Here is a 21,374-nt window from a genome sequence, read left to right as displayed (position 1 = left end):
CGCTAGAGGTGCTAAAGGTCAGGTTGGATGGGTCTCCATCAGGCAACAAGCTTGCCTCAGGAAGACTGTGGCAACCCATACAGAAGGCCAAGAATGTGGCTGTACATGTCTTCAGCTACAGGGAGTCCCTGAGCCTGCAGCTACAGGACAAGGGCAGCAGGAATTCTACCTGCATGAGGTGTGAGCAGCTGGAATATCTGCTCAACGTGGTAATAGACCTCAAGGAGGAAATGGAGAGATTAAGGAGTGTTTGGATGTGTGAGTAGGAGGTTGACAGATGGAATAATTCCCTTTCATACTACAGGAACTTTGGATTCTTTGATCATGGGGTGATTTACTTGGCACTTGGCCTAATGGCTGCAAACACATGTCATCTGTCTCTAAAAGGGAAATGGATCTTGGCCCATGAGCTGTCAGAGCTCATTGAGATGGCTTTAAACTAGGTTGGATAAGGTAAGGGGACACAGAATTCTCTTGTAGGACCTTGTGGGGACTCCTCAGAGGAGTTCATGTTATCAACACCTTGCCTGAAACCTTCTAATGTCCCTCCAGGAAACAGTGAGGAAAAACTTCAGATTCCTACCAGAGTTTTGAGGGAGGGCTTCTCTGGAAAGGTAATGTCTCTGAAAGCCCAGCTGAACTGTTTTCACAACAATGCACACAGCATGGCGGCAAGAGGAGCTGGAAACGGTGGTGTGCTTCGAAAATTACAATCTGTTTGCTATCACACAAATGTGGAGAAGTGACTCTCATAATGATTACACTGTAGAGGGATATTGCCTTTTTAGAAGGGACAGACTAGATAGGAGGGGTGAGGGAACTGTTCTTAAAGCGTGAATAGGTAGTGAGGAGCTCCCTCAGAAAAATGGTGAGGAGTGGACTGAAAACCTGTGGGTTAGAATAAGGGATAGGATTAATAAAGGGCACCTCCTGGTAGGGATGTATTACAGGCCACGCGATTAAGGTGAGACCCTCTTCCTTCAGCTGCAAAAGGCATCATATTCTCAGGTACTCAGGATGATGGGGGATTTATCCACAGGGAAAACTGCATGGCAAGCTGTAAGTGATCTAGTCAATTACTGGAGTCAAAGGATGATAACTTTTTGGTTCAAATGTTGGATAGACCGACCAGAGTTTGGTCTGCTGCATCTGTTCAGCCATGCAGAGGAGATCATTAAAGGCATTAAGACTGGAGGCAGCCTACGCTGCAGCAACCATGCCCTGGTTGAGTTTGTGATCTTGATGAATGTGGGTCTGGCAAAAAGTGAGGTCAGGACCCAAAACTTTGGGAGAGCAAACTTCAGCTTGGAAGCTGTCCTTACAGACAAGGGAGCAGAAGGAAGCTAGATACACCTTAAGGATGCCTTTCTGAGAGTCCAACAGCTCTCTGTCCCTCAAAATAAGGAATTGGGCAGGGGAGACAGGATGGTTTGACAAGGACATTCTTGTAAGACTAAGAGGGAAAAGAAAGGATTGTACCAGCTGTACAAAGGAGTGTCACAGAGATGCTGTCCAGACTTGCTGAGAGGGAATTAGGAAAACCAAAGCACAGATGGAAGAGAACCTGATGGGGTGTATAATCAATGGATATTAAGAGGTTATAATCACAGAATAAACAAGAGAGTTAGGTGAAGTAGATTATGATAACAAAAGAGAATAAATGGAAGGCTTACCCTTAGTTGGGCTCACCACAAAACACCAGAAGGAGGGATCTCCAGACGAGATCCTTCCCCACTGCTAGCCAGCTCTTAAATAGGTCTATGAGGGGTGGAGACTGGCTCCACCTCTTCCGGCAGCACAGGTGAATTGCCTTCACCTGTGCTCCTCTGGCTGACTCATGGCTCGCCTCAGGTGATAAATCAGAGGTTCAGGCCGTGACTCAGCAGTTCCCATACATGGGGAAATGTTAAAAACAACAAGATAAGATTCTATAGGCATGTTGGCCAGAAGAGGAAGGCCAAAGAGAGCGTTCCTCCTATGGTAAATGAGAAAGGAGAACTAGATACAACAGATATGGAGAAGGCTGAGGTACTGAAAGAGATTTTTGCCTCATTCTTCCCCAGCAGTCAGGAGTCTTGTATTTCTCACACCCCTGAAGCTCATATCCCTGAGTCTCTAGGTGACCACTGCGGGAGTAATTTCTCCCACCTCCCCCACCATAAGGGCAGGGCAAGTCTGAGACTGCCTTGTGAGACTGAATGTATACAAGTCTATGGGGGCAGATGGCATGCATCCCATGGTCCTAAATAGCTGGTTGATGTGGTTGCTAAGATGACCTCCATTATATTTCAAAAGTCATGGCTGTTGGGCAAAGTGCCTGGGGAGTGGAGAAAAAGGAAACATCATTCCCATTTACAAGCAAGGGAGGAAGGAGGATCTGGAGAGTTCTCCAGATCCTGGAGATCAGGCTGGTGAGCCTGGGAATATCATGGAACAGATCCTCCAAGAAGATGTGTTAAGTCACAAGCAGATGATCTGAGACAGCCAAGGGAAAGCCTTCTAGAGACTTTCTGAGATGGACTTCAGTGGGCAAAAGGAAGTGACCAATGTCATCTACCTGGACTTGTGCAAGGCCTTTGACACAGACCCCTACCACAGCATTATCTCTAAATTGGAAAGATACGGATTTGGGGGGTGGACTGCTTGGTGGATAAAGAATTGGTTGGAAGGCCATAGACAAAGGATTGTGACGAATGGCACTATGTCTAGATGGAAGATGGTGACCAAGCAATGTCTTGGGGTTGGTGCTTTTCAACATAGAATCATAGAATTGCTTAGGTTGAAAAAACCACAACCTAACAATACTACCCTAACTCTAAGAACTGTCTGCTATGTCCCTGAACACATCCAAACACATTCAGGAATGTGATTCACTTTTTTAAACATATTCAGGAGTGATGACTCAACCCCCTCTCAAGGGAGCCTATTCCAGTTCTTAACAACTCCTTCTCTAAGAAAGTTTTTCCTGACATTCAACCTAAACCTCCCCTGGCACAACTTGAGGCTATTTCCCCTTGTCCTATCACCTGTCACAATTAAGAAGAGACCAACCCCGCTCTTGCTATAATTACCTTTCATATGTTTGAAAAGAGCAATAGGGCCTTCCCTCAGCCTTCTCTTCCCCAAACTTAACAGCCCCTGGTCCTTCAGTTGCTCCTCATAGGGGATACTCTCCAAGCCCTTTACATGTCCTGTTGTCCTTTGGACCTGCTCCAGCGCCTCGGTGTCCTTCCTGTACTGAGGTGCCCCAAACTGAACACAGTACACATCTTATTCCGATCTGAATTATCCCAAGATTCTTTCTCCTAACCCCATGATTTCATGGTTCTATGATATGAGTTAGAATTTCAAAAATGTATGCCGTAGAAGAGAAAACAAAACACCTAATAGTTTTGTTTTGTTTTTTCCCATGTCTCATAAAGGTTCACAAGAAAATTAGAATGCATTTCTTCAGGACAAGTCTTCCTAATCACACTCGCAAGTCAGAGGAATGAAATTGAAGATGATCCTACATTGAAATAAATGCATACTAATTTGTTGATACAAGTAATAATAATTTGCTAATACATGTAGTCTCCTGAGTAAGTTTAAAAGTACAGATCAGTATTTTTTACTGATGTTCACTTATTTTTAATCAGAAAAGTTAAATAAATTTGGCAAAGGCAAAAATAAAAGCAACCATAGAACAAAAATAACCACAAGATGATGAAAGAATATCACATAACAAAAAAAAAAAAAAAAAAAGTCAATTATGAAGCACTGTGAAGAATTTCAGGCAAATAAATAAGGATTAATGAAGATTTTAATCCCTTACTATATACCAATTCAATGCTTTGTTTGAGATCTGTAGTATGATGTTTTTCCTCGTCTAAGTTTTGATTAGAAGTAGTAGAAATATACTATAGGTATGGTAATAAATGCCATATAATGTATACTATACTAACTATGCACTATGCTGATCTTCATTATGTATCCTCAAAAAATAGTTCTTTATAATTCTACTTTCGATTTGAATTGGCTGCTTTGTTTTGTTTTTTTCCTTTTCAATTACTGAAAGATTGGATAGAACTTTTACAAAGTCATGGCCTAGGCTGTTTAATAGACGATTCTCAAAACTTATTATAGACAAGGTCTGTTGTTATTAAGAAAAAACTGTAATTGTTACTTACTGTCACCACGACAAAGTAAAGGCCCCAGTCTGAAAGCTGCTTCAGAATTTGGTCTGTCAGTGTCTGTGATCACAATTTCAGTTACTGGTAGATGCTCCTTGTAGGAAAGCAATCCAGTATCACTAGTCCTGAAAAGGCAAAATGAAAGCTCTTTCAAGTATCTCTGTGATTCTGACAAATGTTTCAATATTACTGACATATTGTTGAAGAAAAATACATAATTAAATTTCTAAATTCTGAAGGATAAAGAAAGTTAAATGTCTTGGCATAACTTTCCAGCAAGTTTAACACGTTTTTGTTTGTTTGTTTATTTTTTCATTTCTGAAAAAAAAAAAAAAAATCAAATAGAAAAACATGAAGTCACAGTGAGTGTACAGGAAAAGAATTATCTACTTCAAATAAGTAAAATACAGAAAAAGAAATAAGAATCCCAGTGACCTGAGCCCACGCCTACTACTGCTAATTTCAGACAGAATTCCTTATTTAATGTTTTTTGTTAATTTAGTGTCAGAACCGACCTAGTAGGCTTTAGTAAATTTCAGAAAACTCCAGTACTGGCTCAAAGATTTCTTCTCAAGATCTCATGGAAACGTTCAATCTCTGGAATGCTCGGGAGTATTCTAGAAAGTTCAGTTTGTCCATTAGATCAATTTCTACCTGAATCATCCTTCCATAGTCAAGTTAAAGTCAGAGACAAGTGAATGAATTGAGAGACAATAGTTCATCTGGAAATCACACTGGTTAGGGGTTAATCAACAAAATTAACCAAGAGAATGGGAAGAGATTCCCTCCTTAGGCTCAATGAAATCAGTTATTTAGCTGAGGAAGTGTGGGATAGTTGAGTGGATGGTGAAGTGTGTTAAGAACTAGCTGACTGGCTGAGCTCAGAGCGTTGTGAACGGTGGTACAGAGTCTTGTTGGAGACCTGTGACTAGCAGTGTTCCCAAGGGATCGATGTTGGGTCTGGTCTTGGTCATGGGTGACCTTAATGTGGAGATAGGGTCCACCCTCAATAAATACACTGATGATACAAGGCTGGGAGGAGAGGCTGACACACCGGAAGGCTATGCTGCCATTCAGTAAGACCTGGACAGACTGGAGAGCTGGACAACAGTAATCCAGATGAGGTTTGACCGCAAGTGCGGAGTCTTGCACCTGGGAAGGAATAACCATCAGTACAGGTTAAGGCATGACCTGCTGGAGAGAAGGTCTGTGGGGAAGAACCAGCAGGGTCCTGGTGGATGACAGATTGGCCATGAGCCAGCTTGTGTCCAAGAAATCCAACGGCATCCTGGGGTGCATAAAAAGAAGCATGGCGAGTAAGTCAAGGGAGTTGATCCTCCCCCTCTTCTCTGCCCTGGTCGGGACTCACCTGGAATATTTCACCCAGTTCTGGGCTCCCCAGTACACGAAAGACAAGAATCTCCTGGAGAGAATCCAGCAGACAGCCACAAAGATGATAAAGAACCTGGCACATCTTCCTTATGAGGAAAAGTTGTGTGACCTGTGTCTGTTCAGCCACGAGAAAAGACTTAGAGAGTATATGATCAATATTTACAAGCACCTTTAGTATGAGAGTCAGGGAGACAAGGCCAACCTCTTTTCAGTGGACTGTGGGGGCAGGTCCATAAACTGGAGCATAGGAAGTTCTATACAATTACGCAGAGGAACTTCTTCGCAGTAAGGATGATGAAGCACTGGAACAGGCTGCCCAGAGTGGCTGTGGATTCTTTGGACATAGACACCTACCTGTGCAGCTTGCTGCAGGGGGCCTGCTTTGCAAGGGGGCTGGACCTGATCTCTGGAGGTCCCTTCCAGCCCCTACAATTCTGTGATTCTCTTATTCTGTGTTTTTTTTTCTTTTCCCTTTGCAATCATCATAATCTTTCTCAAAATAACTTCTTTGTTCATCTGTTTTGCAGCGTAGTGCAAAAAATGCTAGTTTTTTTCTGCAAACTTTTTTTTTTAATGAGAAATGCTAACATTTGAAAGCAATACTTATGCTAATTTTTGACATAGTGAGATACTGCAAATTAGAACTGAAAATTTCTTGAAGCAATTTAAAGTTTCTCCTTCATTAAAACTGTGCTCCAAGTAAAAAACAACTAAGCAGAAATTGTAACTACAATTCCTTGTGCTCAAAAAACATCTCGATGACAGCTGTAATTACTTTTCTTGATCTCTGAAGCATTGAAGCAACCGATTCAAACCAGTATCACTGGGGACTCACACGTAATACTAAGCATGTATCACTACCAAAATAAGTGTAATTATAGCTTTAAATAAGATAAAATAATTAAATTAAATAATAACATTTGTTTCAAGAGTTTAAAAACTTTAAAGTTTATTAAATGAAGTTTATTAAAAGTCCCAGTCTGCTTTTAATGTTTTTTTCTTTTTTCTTTCTAATTTTTTTTTTTTATTAAGTTTTTTTTTTTTTTTTGCTGAGAAAGCTAATTTAGATAAATTTTCAGTAGAAAATCTACGTCTTGGAAATACTTAAATTTTCTTAGAATAATTTGAATATATAAGTTCTGCTGATAATTAGATTGTCCAAGCTTAATAAAAAAAAAAAATTAAAAGGATGAAGTTTGAACTGTAAAAATTGTTAAAAATGGTGTTTAACATTCCCTAGAATTTCTAGCTTTTTTCCCCCCCAGAACCTGTCAGCTTAAATTGTTTCCATTATTCTATAAACAAATGACTGTAGTTATATAGACAAGAGCCAACACCTTAAAATATAAGTTTACTTGAAAATTAGAAGAACTCCTGTTAAAAGAAATCTTAACCTAATTCAGAATATAAATTGAAAGAACTAAAAATTACTGAAAATAAAACATATTATTTGTAATCGTCTAACAGTGTTATCTTAAAGAAACAGATGACACTATGTTAATTTATGTTTACAATGGTCTTGGTGTTCAGAATCTGCAAAGCCTGTGTTTCTTTATTTGCATTCCAGGACAAAGTGTTAAGAAGAAACAGCAATTGAAAAAATCACCATTCATTTCTGTCGGCATTGCAGTTGCAATAATGCTGGGAATCAACGCATCTCCCTTCCAAGCCACAAGCGCATTTCTGAACAGCAGGCAAAGAACCTCCCCAGTAAGTCTGTATTTCATTGGTCCTTCTGATCCACCAGCTCAGCGGCAACCCATCTAAAAGATATGTGTGAAAATATCAATTCCCAGGCTTATATACTACTCTTCCCACTTTTTTTTTTTTCATCCAATTTTTCAAAATTCTAAGAGGAGGAAAATTATTTTTCAAATGTAAAAACTTTAAAGAGCAATAATAATAAAAAAAGTTATCACCTTTACCTGGCAAGGAAATACTCATTTTAATACCTCATTATGAGGTAGCAAACAATTGTCACAGGCACTTCCTTGTTTAGTAGAGAGCAGAACTCACAGTCCCTTCTTTGCCACTCGTTATATTAGAATCATTTATACTAATAATTCAATTTATATATTTTATTTTAAAATGATCTGTGAAGAAGGAGGTAACATTACTCCAAAAAACTAATTATATTGATACTAAAAAGATCAATTTTACATCATGAAACTACCAGGAATCAAATCAGAGGAATTATAGAAAATGCAGAAATGGACTTATCCTACTAACAAGAGCTCAGAGTAGTACTCACATCTGTGATGCACATTGAACAAGTGAATAGAAAAAATATGCAGTGTTTATCAAATTACCCAAAGTCAGCTGTTAAATCACATGCTGCAGATTCAGAATTTATGTACTCAGAGCATGTATATGAGACAGCAAAAATCTGTATAATGCATTTGCCAGTGTTTTTTATAGTAAAGTGACAAAACTGCACGTTTCCTCAATTTTAAAGTCCTGTAGATTAAGATTAAAGAGTTGTCAAGCAAGACAGGTAATAGAAAAAATACACAGCACAGGAAATGTCTAAAATATGTGAAGCATAAAGACAAATCACCTCAAATCAGAGGGAAGAAGGTTAAAAGTTGCAACACGTTAATGTCAGGGCATGAGAAAGTGTCCAGTAGTGTTACACTGTAGTTTTCTACAGAAACAATTCTTCTTGCTGTTGTTTTGCCCAAACAAAACAACAAAAAAAATCAGCAGAAGGCCTCAGGAATAAACTCAAATTAATACCAGTTTCAGCTTTACTTTACACTGTTTATTAATTCTCACTGTTAGATAACACCTCTACTGTGCTGACAATGTTAAAAAGCTTGCAAACATATTAACTGCACTCATTATCACATGACTGTTGGCTCAGCAGGCCAAAGAAGGATTGCAAATTATTTCCAGAAAAGTCAAATTTGCATAATAGCATCGATGTCCAATGTCAGTGTTTGTATTTGCAAGCCTTCACAGGAAGAAGAAAATCTGATGACAGTTTATAAATAATTCATCAGGCAGCTCTTTAAAAGGCTTCCAGCAAAAAGGGCTGTAAAAAAATTGATGTGTTTCTGATGTTTCAACAGCATCTCTTAGCTTTGTATTGTAGTCATGTACTAATATTCCCAGTTTTTTACATTGGGACATATTTGAAAGCTAGTCTTTGTTCATGTAAAACTATGAGAAGAGAATATTTACAGAAATGTAGCATCTTCATACTTATTAGTACAGATTGTCACCCCTGTTTCGTTACTAAATATTGCCTAAGCAATGTATATCAATAAAAGGGAGTAGAAATTTCTTAATAACAGCCATGTAGATTTATTAACAAGTAACATCTTTAGTAGCATCATTTACATGTACTATCAGGTTGACTGAATATAATATATTCTTATAAAACAGAGGGTAAACAATTAATATCTGCAATATATCTGTCTAAAAATGTACCGTGATGATAATCAAATTTTGTATTTGTCAGGTATAGCTTTTGAGATTATAGATCACAAAATTGGGAGGGTTCTTTGCAGGAAATTTGATAGTACATATATTTGCATTTCCAATTCTGAAATTTCATTGAGGTTATAATAAATGAAACAGAACAGATTTATTTGCAGTAAAATGTGATTTGAATTTTGTTTCAGTGTTTGCTTTTGCTATAAGCTATATGCAATTGCTTTTTCTGTTTTGAAGTGCTAACTATAAAATAATACAAAGAAAGAAGACTTTATAAAGGTAATCTTCAGATATGAATAGATGAAATAACAACTAAGTCAGAAAGCTATTATTTAAAATATTCCAATTAGATTATTTTGCCTTTCAGAAATTCCCTCATTTTTAAAAAATGTACATATTTTCTAAACAGAATTCTTATTTAGATGTAGGAGATTTTCATAGTATGCTGAAAATTTTCACAACTTCAGCTGTAATTCAGTTAGAAGTGGAAGAACAAAAAAAAACCTGATTAATCTTCTGAGTGTGCGAGATTAAGTATTGTGTCACACTGTAACCCTAAATCTTTGTTCAAATGCATAACTGGAACAAGAAGAAAAATGCATATTCATATAAAAGTAGGTGCAAAGAGTATTTCAGAGCTCTCAGAAACACAGAGCTATATATTCCAGTAGCAATTTTAAATACAAAGTCATTATTCTTTGGAGAGGACAAGTAATTTGCTCTCCTCTTCCTGTTTTTCGAATTGAAAGATAAATAAAAAAATTCTCTTATTTGGTGACATCATCTTAAAATTCTCAAAAGATGCTGGATTTGTTCTGAATTTCTCTCTTTTTCCTGAAGTCAGCCAGTTGTAAATTTACACTGTCAGAAAGATAAGTATAGCAGCTGAAAGATTTGAGATGTACTTCCACAGCCTCAAAGAAAAAGTTTAGTGTTTACATTTTGTAGAGTCAGCAGTTCAAAATGTTTTTCAGACAAAATAATAATAATAATAATAATAGTAGTAGTAGTAGTAGTAGTAATTTAGAATATATTTAACTATAATATCTCTAGTTATTTTAGATTAACTTAGATCTTCAGACAGCTGAAAGGCAATTGCAGTGAGAGCGAGGTTGGTCTCTTCTCACTGGTGACAGGTGACAATACAAGGGGAAATGGCCACAAATTGTGGCAGGGTTTAGGTTGGATATCAGGAAAAACTTCATTACAGAAAGGATTGTTATACACTGGAACAAGCTTCTCAGGGAGGTGGTTGAGTCACCATCCCTGAATGTGTTTAAAAACCATCTCTATGTGGTAATCTCAGGGACTTGATTTAGCAAAGGGTTGTCAGTGTTAGTGTAGTAAGGCTAGGTTGTGGCTGGACTGATGATCATAAGAGTCTTTTCCAACTTGAAAAATGATTCTATGATCATTTAAAACTCTAAATGTTAAACAGTTCAGCAGAACTGACTAGTTGTGCTCTTTCAAATTTTTAACAAATCCTGCACTCCTGTGCTGTCTCAATATATTTCAAAAATAAGTAATAAATAAGAAGTCTTGCTTCCCTGAGCTTTTTCCTGCTTTCTTCTCTGAGTTTCTGTTTGTTTGTTTTACTCCAATGAACGGGATTTAGTTTTTCCTGGTAGTTCACTCTGTGTAACATTTAATAGCCAAAATTACAAAATACCTAGTCAGCACAATCTTGAAACCCTCTGCTGGGTGTCAATCAAGCTTTCAAATACCTAACCAAAACTTGAATCACGAATATACAGATAAAACAAAGGCTCAGTGCCTGAAAGGCATCAATAACTAAAATAAATGCTAGTCTGAGAAGTTGTAGTGATGTCCATAATACAGGCAAGGATGAGACATATATAAAGGAAGGATTGAGAAGAACCAGAGACTTTTGAACTTCTGCTTTCTATAAAACAATGTCAAGAAATCAATTTGAGAAATTTGATTTTCTGATAAACATATAATAAAAATAATGGATTATTTTTTCAAAGCTCAACTAATAATACAGTTTTTATGTCCATGTTCTTTTTACTCAGTACTTAAAATGGTTTTTCACAGTACAGTCTGTTAACATCAATTGCATGTCATTGAGCGTTAAGACTTGAGGAGACTCAAGTCTTAAGTCTTAATTATTTAAGTAGATCAGAAAGATGTATGATGTATTAAAAAACATTATGCAGAAAAAAAATTGATATCAGTGTAGAGATTTGTGTTCTTTTAACAAGATATTTCTTCAGTAAAATTTAATAACCCCAGGAAAGCAGACTAACAGAGGCTCTGTTAATGAGGTTGTCTGTTGATCTGACTTTGAGATCACTTGTAGCAAAGATTATTATAAACTACCCTTTCTATTTTTCTGTTTCAAATATCTCTTGGCAATTTACAGAAATCTGAATACTAGATCTATGATGTTCAAACTTTATTGTAGCAAAATGACATAAGCATGGTTTAAAAAAAAAAAAAAAGATTGACCGTGAAAGAAAGTACATGGTATAATGTTGTACTATTTGTCTGTTTTACTCACCTGGCTTATCTAAAAGCCTTGACTTTTTGCAGTGGTAAGATATCTCCTGTTCACAGTGTTCTGCATGGTTAATTATAGCCTGAAGCTGGTTTAGGCTGGCGGAGTACTTGAAAAATGCAGCATGAGGATTCTCTCGATTAGCACTTCTGATTCTGGTTAAGTTGGTGTTGTTGTGTTGTATTATTGTCCATGTTGTATCTTTCAAAACATGGATGAAAGATGTTAGAAAGGTGGATAAAGGATGCAAAGTAATTGAATAAGTAAGTAAGTAAAACAGAAGGGACACTGAAATTACATCAGTCTGTAAATCAAATTCTTTGATCAAGAAAAAATTCTTTTGAGTATATGAAACGCAGACATAAACCATGGAGCAAAAATGAAACCAGTTAATCAGTTTCTATTTATAAGTGTGTTACCATATCGTGACTGTTGCTAGTTAAGTTGCTTGTTATGTTTATTGAGGAAGAAAACAGTAAATGAAGAAACATAAGAAATTGTCTCTGAAATAGTTTGGTTTGTAAATTGCAATGAAATAATAAAAATAAGGAATGGTTACTATCACTACTTTTCCCAGGCTTTAATTTTCTACTAAATAACACAAAATTATGTATTAGATTATAGTAACATCACATTTATCATTGTAATTTACTTTTTTTTTCTGTCTGAGAAAATTACGTACGTTTTTGCATTGCATGAAGAAGTATAAGTAGCTTGCAGACACTGCATTTACTACTCAGATCAAATTAACATGATTCTTTTCTAGCCACCTGAAATCGAACAGTAATATTTATCTGAAGTACTCTTCAAGATATGTATTTAGTCAAGAACTAAAAAACTCAGGTCAAGACATTCGTAGTTCAATAGTAGCATGCTTCCAAATACCTGGTTTATTTGAGGCAACAACCACTGTACAGTCACTTGACTCAGTATTGTAACATGAAGTACTAGTTCAGAACTGAGAACTGCATTTTCTTAAAAAAACCACAACTCTTAAGTTAATGTTTCCTTTATATACTGCTGAGTAAGGTGCTCTCTTCTTCACTGCATTGTATGGCTTTAAGATTTGTTTAAAGTGGGGATATACAAAATACTGCCAATTTTTTTTTCTTTTTTTTTCCTAGAAACTATTGAACTGAGTCTGCAAAATGCAGCTGTCATAAACCTTTGGCAAATATTCAGTACTCTGGACATTATTTTTGAGAAAAATATCTTCCAGAGTAATTTTCTTGTATTAAAAGAATATACTTGCATATGAATATATATATTATTCAAGTGTTTGAGTAGCTAGCAATAAATTACATTTTTATAAAAGATGTGTCTTAAAATATGCAGTGTGCTGTGAAACAGACTTTCTCCAACTTGAAGTAATCTTACTGAATAAACAAGGAGTATACTAGCTTTTCAGTTAAGTTGATAATTCACTTTTTTTTTTTTTTCCCCATTAAATGTATTTGAACTTTCTACATTTGCTGAGAGCGTTTTTAATTGCAAAATCTTACCATGGAGAAAACACTATAAAACAAAAGCAACATAAACTAAAACTAACACCTCTGAAGACATTATCTTAAAAGCTGTCAGAAAATATAGGCTGACTACCAAACTAAATCCCTGCTAGCTTGGACTCACTTTAAGAAACCTGGGCTATTAAGATCAGATGGTGTTTATTGGAAGATGGAAACTTTTATCAAACTTTTGTCAGTTTGAAGCCAGTGTGAGTAATGGTTGCCTGTAGATAGCAAAAATGCAAAATGAGAATTATGTGGATGAACAAGGAGATTCTGGCCAAACTATAATACAGAAAGAAAGCTGACAGCAAGAACAAATAACTTGGGTGGAATATTGAAATATTGTTTAGCAACCAGTGATCAAGTAAGAACAATTAAATCTCAGATTGAATTTAAACTGTCCAGTGACCTCGTTGGCAACAAGAATAGCTTTTGCAAATACCTCATGGAAAAAAAAGAAGAGTAGGGAAAATGGATGCCCTCTACTGATGGAAACCAGAGAACTAATGACCAAGGAAAGTGAAAATTCCGAAGTACAGAACCCTTTATTTTCCTCAGACTTCATGGAAAGAGCTTTAGGCACACTGACCAATTTGCAAACTCCAAAGGCAGGAACTGGGAGAAAGAAGTGCCATCCATTATAGAAGATCAGGCATAAGACCATTTAACAAACCTTAAGATTCCTTAAATGTGGAGCCTAAGGAATGCATCTGATGGCCAAGGGAAATGGTAGATGAAGTTGTTGAACCACTGCCAATATGATTGGAAAAGTCATAGTAGTCTGATAAAATCCAGTGCCTAGAAAAGGGAAAACATAAGTTCCCTTACCAAAAAGGGAAATAAAAATACAAGATGGTAAATATAGGCAGTTATTCTCACCTCTGTATCCAGCAAAATCATGGGCATATCCTTCTTAAAACCGTGCTAACTCACATAGGAAACACCAGAGGTGGTTAATGACAGCCAACTTCAGCATGAATAAATCATGCCAGACAAACCTGACAGACTTCTACAACAGAGTTACAGAAGTGGTATGTAAGAGAAGAGAAAATGACATTGTATGGGAACTGCTGAGTCACAGCCTGAACCTCTGATTGATCATCTGAGGTGAGCCATGAGTGAGCCAGAGGAGCACAGGTGAAGGCAATTCACCTGTGCTGCTGGAAGAGGTGGAGCCAGTCTCCACCCCTCATAGACCTATTTAAGAGCTGGCTACCAGAGGGGAAGGATCTCTTCTGGAGATCACCTCTTTTGGTGTTTTGTGGTGAGCTCAGGCAAAGGGTAAGCTCTTCCACTTATTCTCTTTTTGTTATCATTATCTACTTCACCTAACTCTCTTGATTATATTGTGATTATAATATCTTGATATCTATTGATTATACAATTATATTGTGATTATAACATCTTGATATCTATTGATTATACAGACATCATCTCTCTGGACTTGTACAAACCATTTGATAATGTTGTACATCATTATCGTCTCTAAAATGGAAAGCTGCCTTGAAGGAGTTGTGGTCAATGGTTTGATCTCCAGAGGATTTGGGGAGTTCCCTCAACTTTCTGGTAGTATTTCTCCTGCTGTAAATCAAAACATGATTGGCTAGGCTGGGTCTTTCAATGATGATAAGAAGTGTCTCTCAGGTTCTGTATTTGAAATGGTATTATTCAACATCTCTTTTGGTTACATGGACAATGGGATAGAGTTTGCAGCTTTGGAGACCAAAACATTCAGGAGAGAAGGGATGCTATCCAGAGGGATCTCTACAAGCTTAAGCAGCACTTGTGAACCTGCAGCTCAACAAGACTAAGTGCATGGTCCTGCATTTTTTTTTTCAGGACAATTGCAAATACAAGATGTTCAGAAAATGGATTGAGAGCAGCCCTGATAAGAAGGATGTGGGGATGTTCCACTGAAGAAAAAGACAACATGAGCTTGAAATGCATGCTTGTGGACTAGGAAATCAACCATATCCTGGGATTCATGAAAAGCAGCATGAACGATGTGTTGACAGAGGTGACTCTGCTCTTACACTCTTGTGACAAATCTCTTGAAGAGATTCAGGAGATTAATTCAGTTCTGGTGCCCCAAACATAAGGATATGTGAAGCTATTAGAGTGAGTCCAGAGGAGGGCCATAATGATGATCAGTGGGCGGAAGCATCTATCCTATGAAGACAAGTTGAAAGATCTGGTGTTAATTCTGAAAAGACATGGCTCTGGAAGTTCTAATGTTAGTTAATCACAGAAACATAGAATCATAGAAAGGCCTAGGAAGGGACCTCAAGGATCAGCAAGCTCCAACCCCCCTGCCACATGCAGGGCCACCAACTTTCACATTTAATGCTAGACCAGGCTGTCCAGGGCCCCATCCAACCTGGCCTTGAATACCTCTATGGACTGAGCATCCACAGGCTCTCTGAGTAGCCTGTTCCAGCACCACACCACTCTCTCTGTAAAGAACTTCCCTTGGTATCCAACCTAAATCTTCCCTCCCTCAACTTAAAAGCATTTCCCCCTGTCCTGCTGTTATCTACCCTTTCAAAGAGTTGATCCCCCTCCTGTTTGTGTCGCCTACTACATGTTTGTAGGCTCCCTTTAGGTACTGAAAGGCTGCAAAGAGGTCACCCTGCAGCCTTCTTTTCTCCAGGCTGAACTAGCTCAGCTCTGTCAGCCTGTCTTCATAGGGGAAGTTCTCCAGCCCTCTAATAATTTCTGTGACCCTCCTCTGGACCCTCTTCAACATCTCCCTGTATTGTACTGTGGGCCACAGACCTAGGTGCACTACTCTGGATGGGGCCTCACGAGAGCAGAGTAGAGGGGGACAATCACCTCTCTGTCCCTGCTGGCCACCCCTCATCTGATGGATCCCAGGATACCATTGGCCTTCAAATATACAAGAGCACACAGCTGGCTCATGTTAAATTCTTCATCCATTTGTTAGTTAATACAAACATCATTTAGAAAATTAGTGTTTTTAACTGTTCCACAAAGTTGCATTTTATTTCATTTCCTACAGATTCTTGACTGATACTAAAAGATATTTAGAGTAAGAGAAGAACACACTGTCTTTTAAAGTGTAAATATTCTTCAGAAGACATCAAGGAAACTTCAGGATGTGATTTCTATTCAGAAAATAATATTCTGAAAGGAATTTCATGCATTTATTTTTTTTTTTTAATCACTACATACATGATTTTGGGCAAATTTTTGTATATAGATTATATACTCACAAAATTGAATTGCCAGGTTACAGCCTGAACTCATGTGAGCTTACGACTGCCTGGAGCAGAGGGAGCTTAAATCCTCCCTTCTTCTGTTCCTTCCCATCTCAGCAGTGCTTCCGGCAGTACTTCCTGGAGTGTGTATGCACTCAGAGTGTGCATGGATCTCTCCCCAGGATCTGGTGCAAGAGCTTGAATCAGAGAAGACTGCATTCCTCAGTTCACCCTTTCCTCCAACCTGTTACTAGGAGGGGTGAATTAATTCCTCTTTCCTTGATATCTTGTTCTATAGTGCCCTGTATCTCAGTCAAAGACTCTGTCAATGCTTTTGATTTCTTTACAGCTCATGATATGATAATGCAGGTTTCTGGAAATATGCATTGGAACACAAGTATGTTTAAAAGTTATTCTGGACATAAAAATAAAGACAGGCAGATTGTATGTCTATGTATTCAGACATTCAAATATATAAAGAAAAATACATCAATGAAAATTGAGTAAATTTAACTGTAACTGTAGGCTTTTCAATCTGAAACTGGTTTCCAAGAATAAAAGTACAGAAAGGCACCTCCCTTTCAAGTGCCTCCCCGAAAAAGTGCTGCAAGAAATTTAGACATTTGCCTTTCATGACCCCCGGGGGTTGGTACTGGAGCCCATCTTGTTTAATCTTGTTTATCTTTATTGATGACCTGGATGAGGGGATTGAATGTACCCTCAGTAAGTTTGCAGATGACACCAAGTTGGGAGGTAGTGTCAATCTGCCTAAGGGTAGAGAGGCCCTTCAGAGGGATCTAGATTAGATGGATTGCTGGGCTGAGGTGAATGGGAATGTTTCAACAAGGCCAAGTGCTAGATCCTGCACTTTGACCACAATAACCCCATGCAACACTATAGGCTTGGGGATGACTGCGATGAGGAAAGAGACCTGGGGGTGTTGATTGATGCTCAGCTGAACATGAGCTGACAGTGTGCCCAGATGGCCCAGAGGGCCAGTGCCATCCTGGCCTGCATTAGAAATAGTGTGGCCAGCAAAAGCAGGGAGGTCATCATACCCCTGTACTCAGCAGTGGTGAGGCCGCACCTCGAGTATTGTGTTTAGTTTTGGGCCTCTCACTACGAGAAAGACATTGAGGCCCTGGAATGTGTCCAGGGAAGGACAGTGAAACTGGTGAGGGGGTTCTGGAGCACAAGTCTGATGAGGAGTGTCTGAGGGAGCTGGGATTATTTAGTCTGGAGAAGAGGAGGCTCAGGGGAGACCTCATTGCACTTTACAACTTCCTAAAGGGAGGTTTTGATGAGGAGGGGTTTGGCCTCTTCTCATTCAACAAACAGGAAATGACTGGAGGTTGTACCAGAGGATGTTTAGATTAGACCTAAGGAAGAACTTTTTCTCTCATAGGGTGGTCAGACACTGGAATGGCCTGCCCAGGGAGGTGGTTCCTGACAGCGTTCAACAAGTATTTGGATGAGGAGCTACAAGATACAGTTAAGTAGCTTGTGGCAGCAATAGTAATGGGAAGACAGTTGGACTAAGTGGTCTTGTAGGTCCTTTCCAACCTTGTGATTCTATGATTCTAAGTCTTGGTTGGGAAAAGGGAACACCAGTCATGAGGACTATGGTAAAGTAACAAATACAGAGGATTCAACCTGTTAGGCTGCATCTTGAGATGATGAACTTATCCACAGGGTAGGCTTAATGTGGTGAATATGGAGTGACTGAGAAAAACAGAAACAGATGTTCAAAAACACACCAGAATAACTCAGATGCTACAGAGTGCCTTCAAGGATTAAACCCTCTTAAAAAAGAAACCACCTTTCTGCCATTATATTTGGTCTCTTTTAATCTCATAAGACTGTAGAATATGTCTTTTTAGGGGTCTGAGCTAGTCTGAGAGCTAGTCAGTTTATGATTTAACAGAGCTTACTGTATAAATCAAAGTCAGGAGTTGATGTGGTGAGATTAGTTAAACTGCATTCACTGATTTATCAGAATTCAGGTTAATTCACTATTTGTATTCTTTAGATGGCTGTGAAAATCATCCAGTGCCATTGGCAGACATAATATGATTAGAAGTCAGTATAGTTCTTTAGTATTAGCTGAGGCATTGCTTAAAAATAGTTTTAAAACTCCACATCAAAATATTATGATAAAAAGAACATAATAATAAGAACAAATCTAAGTCAAATTCAATCATAGGTTATCCATATAATCTTTTAAACACTTAAAAATGTAAAACTAAATTGTCAAAAAATATTTTTTTTTTGCGTAAAATGATGAAGTGCTTCCATTATTTTTTCTGGAAGGAAATTCAAATATACAGAAGATAAAAAAACTGAAAAAGACACAAATATATATAAGGTAATACTAATTTTCAAAGAGACAATTATATAAGTTTGATTTGAAGGTCATATAATGATAGGCAACTTCATCTGTTTTTCTAAGATGCTGCTGAACAGTTAGTTTTGACATCTAGAACTTCTAGTGATGTGAACAGACAGAAACAAGGAACTGAGTGAAGAACAGGAGATTGTACTTGCAATTGAAGCTGTGAGAAATCCACTGGTTTAATTTATATTCACTAAAATATCTGCTAGAAGTCTGAAAAACCAAACTAAATAAATTGATATTTCCTCTCATCAATTAAAATCCGCAAAATTGAATTAAAATGTTTTATAAGGCTATATGGAATAGTCCATAATTTTCTCATAAAATATAACTTATTTCTTATTTCTTTAATGTACACAGAGAGCCTATAACTTGGATGAAAATATCTACTCCCAAAATGAACTAGTATTAAATTCTCTCCACCAGAAACATGTTCCACTTACACAAAATACAACAAGAATACAGCATTAGCTTCACAGCCTGAATTCTGTTACGATTTTAATTTCTCTGCCTAATTCCTTGTTTAGAATTCTGAGATAAAGTTTCACCTTCATTTTGTTGTGCATATGCGTATTAAATTCACGAGCTACAGAATTTTCTCACTTGATAAATTGAACGTCAGTACAGAGGGCATAGATACAGATCCAGTCATGAGTTATGAAAGTTTATCACCTCACCTGTCATATTGCAATACACAAGAAACGGTCCCAAAGGGCCACTTCCGTCTGAATCTATATTGTAAAAGCCAGAATTGTTCCCTTTGTGTTTATAGGCTTCACATGATTTTTCGTAGATGGCTGTAAAAATAAAAATCACCTTCCATCACAAAAGCAATCATATTTTATTCTATGAATAAGAAAATAATAATATGTGGATCCTATTTATGGAAAAAAAAAAAATCAAATGCTCAAAGCTAAAGAATACAGAAGAAATCACATAACTTCGACTACATTTCCATTTGAATTTGTGAAGCACATTTATTTATATAGAGAGGGGAAATCAGGAGAGCTTTATTAAAGCATTTTCTTGTCTGTTTCAGGCTGGAAACGTTAAAGAAGAAACAATGAAATGTGGGTGTAGATGAAAAAATGTTCACAAAAGCAATCAACTAATGTAAAATCTGAAGATATTATTTAGACCCCAGGAATTAGATTTAGAGAAACCAAATACTATCTAAAACAGATCAGATTTATGTATTTCTATGTTTGCTTATTTGCTTGCTTATATATTTACTTGTTTTTGCTTACAACAAAAGATAGGAAGTGCTTATAGGTAATTTAATGGCCTCCTGGAATTTTCACAACTTTTCATAACCATGCACAAACATGTAAGAACATGAGATAAATAGATAGTAGATAATAGATAATAGAAGAGATAAATATGTGATGACACTCAAATATGAATGTAGTCTCATGTTATAGTAATTATGTGATAAATATAAAAAGTATTCAGAATAGTGTATTAATTCAAAAGGTGGATTTAAAGACAGGAGAGGATGTTACCTCCTATCTTGTGCAACATGAAAAAATGCAAAACAGTGACAAATACAAACTAAAATTTTCACTGAGTTTTTCTTTTTACAGATTTTGAGTACCTGAGACCCTCTCTTGAACCAGTTTATGGATATTGTAATTGAAATGTTTAATATGAATGTACGCACTTCCAGGAGAGAGAGAAATCTACTAGAAATAGAAGTAAAGTTAGAAAACATCTCAGACTTACGATAATGGCAAGTTGCTCCTTTGTAACCAGTATTGTTACAGTTACAGTAGAAGTTGTTCCATGACTGTGAACACTCACCGCCATGTTCACAATAGTTAGGCAAGCACCTAAAATGAAAGAAATATTCTCGCTCTCTTCCTTTCTCTTACCTGGTATTTATATTTATCAGTAGACAACAAATCATGAAAAACAAATATAATAATGTACAGGAATTGTTCAGGCTCGTTCTTCAGGCTTCTTCTTCGGAGAAGGGGAATACGTCTTTAAGATTGTGGGCGGTACTCAGTGTGGGTGGTACTCGAGTTACGGTGGGTGGTAGTTACAGAGGGTGGTTCTGGGTGGTGCTTAATGGGTCATGGATTCGTGAGGCTGTCGCGTGTCATGGTATATAAGCAGATGTTGCACAGCAATAAATTGTCGCTTGAACTACACCCTATGTCGTGCGTCTCTCGTGTCCCTGCACTGGGTGAGATGCAGATGGTAGGGGCGCTGATGAGGTGTTGTTGACTGGGCAGGGTTGCTTGGAGGTTGGCAACAAAGATGACTAGAAAACTAAGAGAGCATTCCTTCATCTTTCTGTTTCTGTTTCCAACATATGGATATGAATTGTTCAATAAATACGTGAGAACGGAAGTAATTAAGGATGCATAGTTATTAATTGTTGCCAATCAACTATTTGCAATTAAATACAGGCTGATACATCTATTAGAATTTACACACTGATAGTTCACCAACAAAGTTTTTAAAAGACATGGTATGTTCAACAGGAGTTATTACAACAAGGAATTGTATAATAATAGCACGGTTTGGGTGGAAGCAACTTTAATGATCGTCTAGTTCCAAGCCCCTTACCATGGGCAGAGTTGTCACATGCTAGATCAGTTGGAAGGAACCATCATAAGAGCTTTAAATCAATTTATTCTAAAAACATAGGAAATAAAGTCATGTAACAAAAACCTGACAGTTATTTAAGAGCATCTCACTTTAGAAACTATTTAAACTGCTTTTTAATTG

At 37.4% G+C, this 21,374-nt stretch overlaps 1 protein-coding gene across 1 annotated transcript in view; it reads right to left on the bottom strand.

The window, feature by feature from the left end:
* Positions 1-21,374, bottom strand: part of CNTNAP4 (contactin associated protein family member 4) — a 116,133-nt gene that overhangs the window by 25,700 nt on the left and 69,059 nt on the right. The window contains exons 9-13 of the mRNA XM_042822922.1: positions 20,361-20,467; positions 19,316-19,435; positions 11,524-11,721; positions 7,171-7,327; positions 4,170-4,297 (exon numbers count right to left, since the gene is read on the bottom strand). Coding sequence (XP_042678856.1) covers positions 4,170-4,297; positions 7,171-7,327; positions 11,524-11,721; positions 19,316-19,435; positions 20,361-20,467 — 710 coding nt within the window. The remainder of the gene's footprint in view (positions 1-4,169; positions 4,298-7,170; positions 7,328-11,523; positions 11,722-19,315; positions 19,436-20,360; positions 20,468-21,374) is intronic.

The sequence above is a fragment of the Centrocercus urophasianus genome, unplaced genomic scaffold, assembly GCF_019232065.1.
Source record: "Centrocercus urophasianus isolate 14NV4802_14NV808 unplaced genomic scaffold, USGS_Curo_1.0 seq_21, whole genome shotgun sequence".
NCBI classification, from domain to species: Eukaryota; Metazoa; Chordata; class Aves; order Galliformes; family Phasianidae; genus Centrocercus; species Centrocercus urophasianus.
Note: the sequence above shows the minus strand (reverse complement) of the source record. Positions and strands in the feature narration are given on the sequence as shown.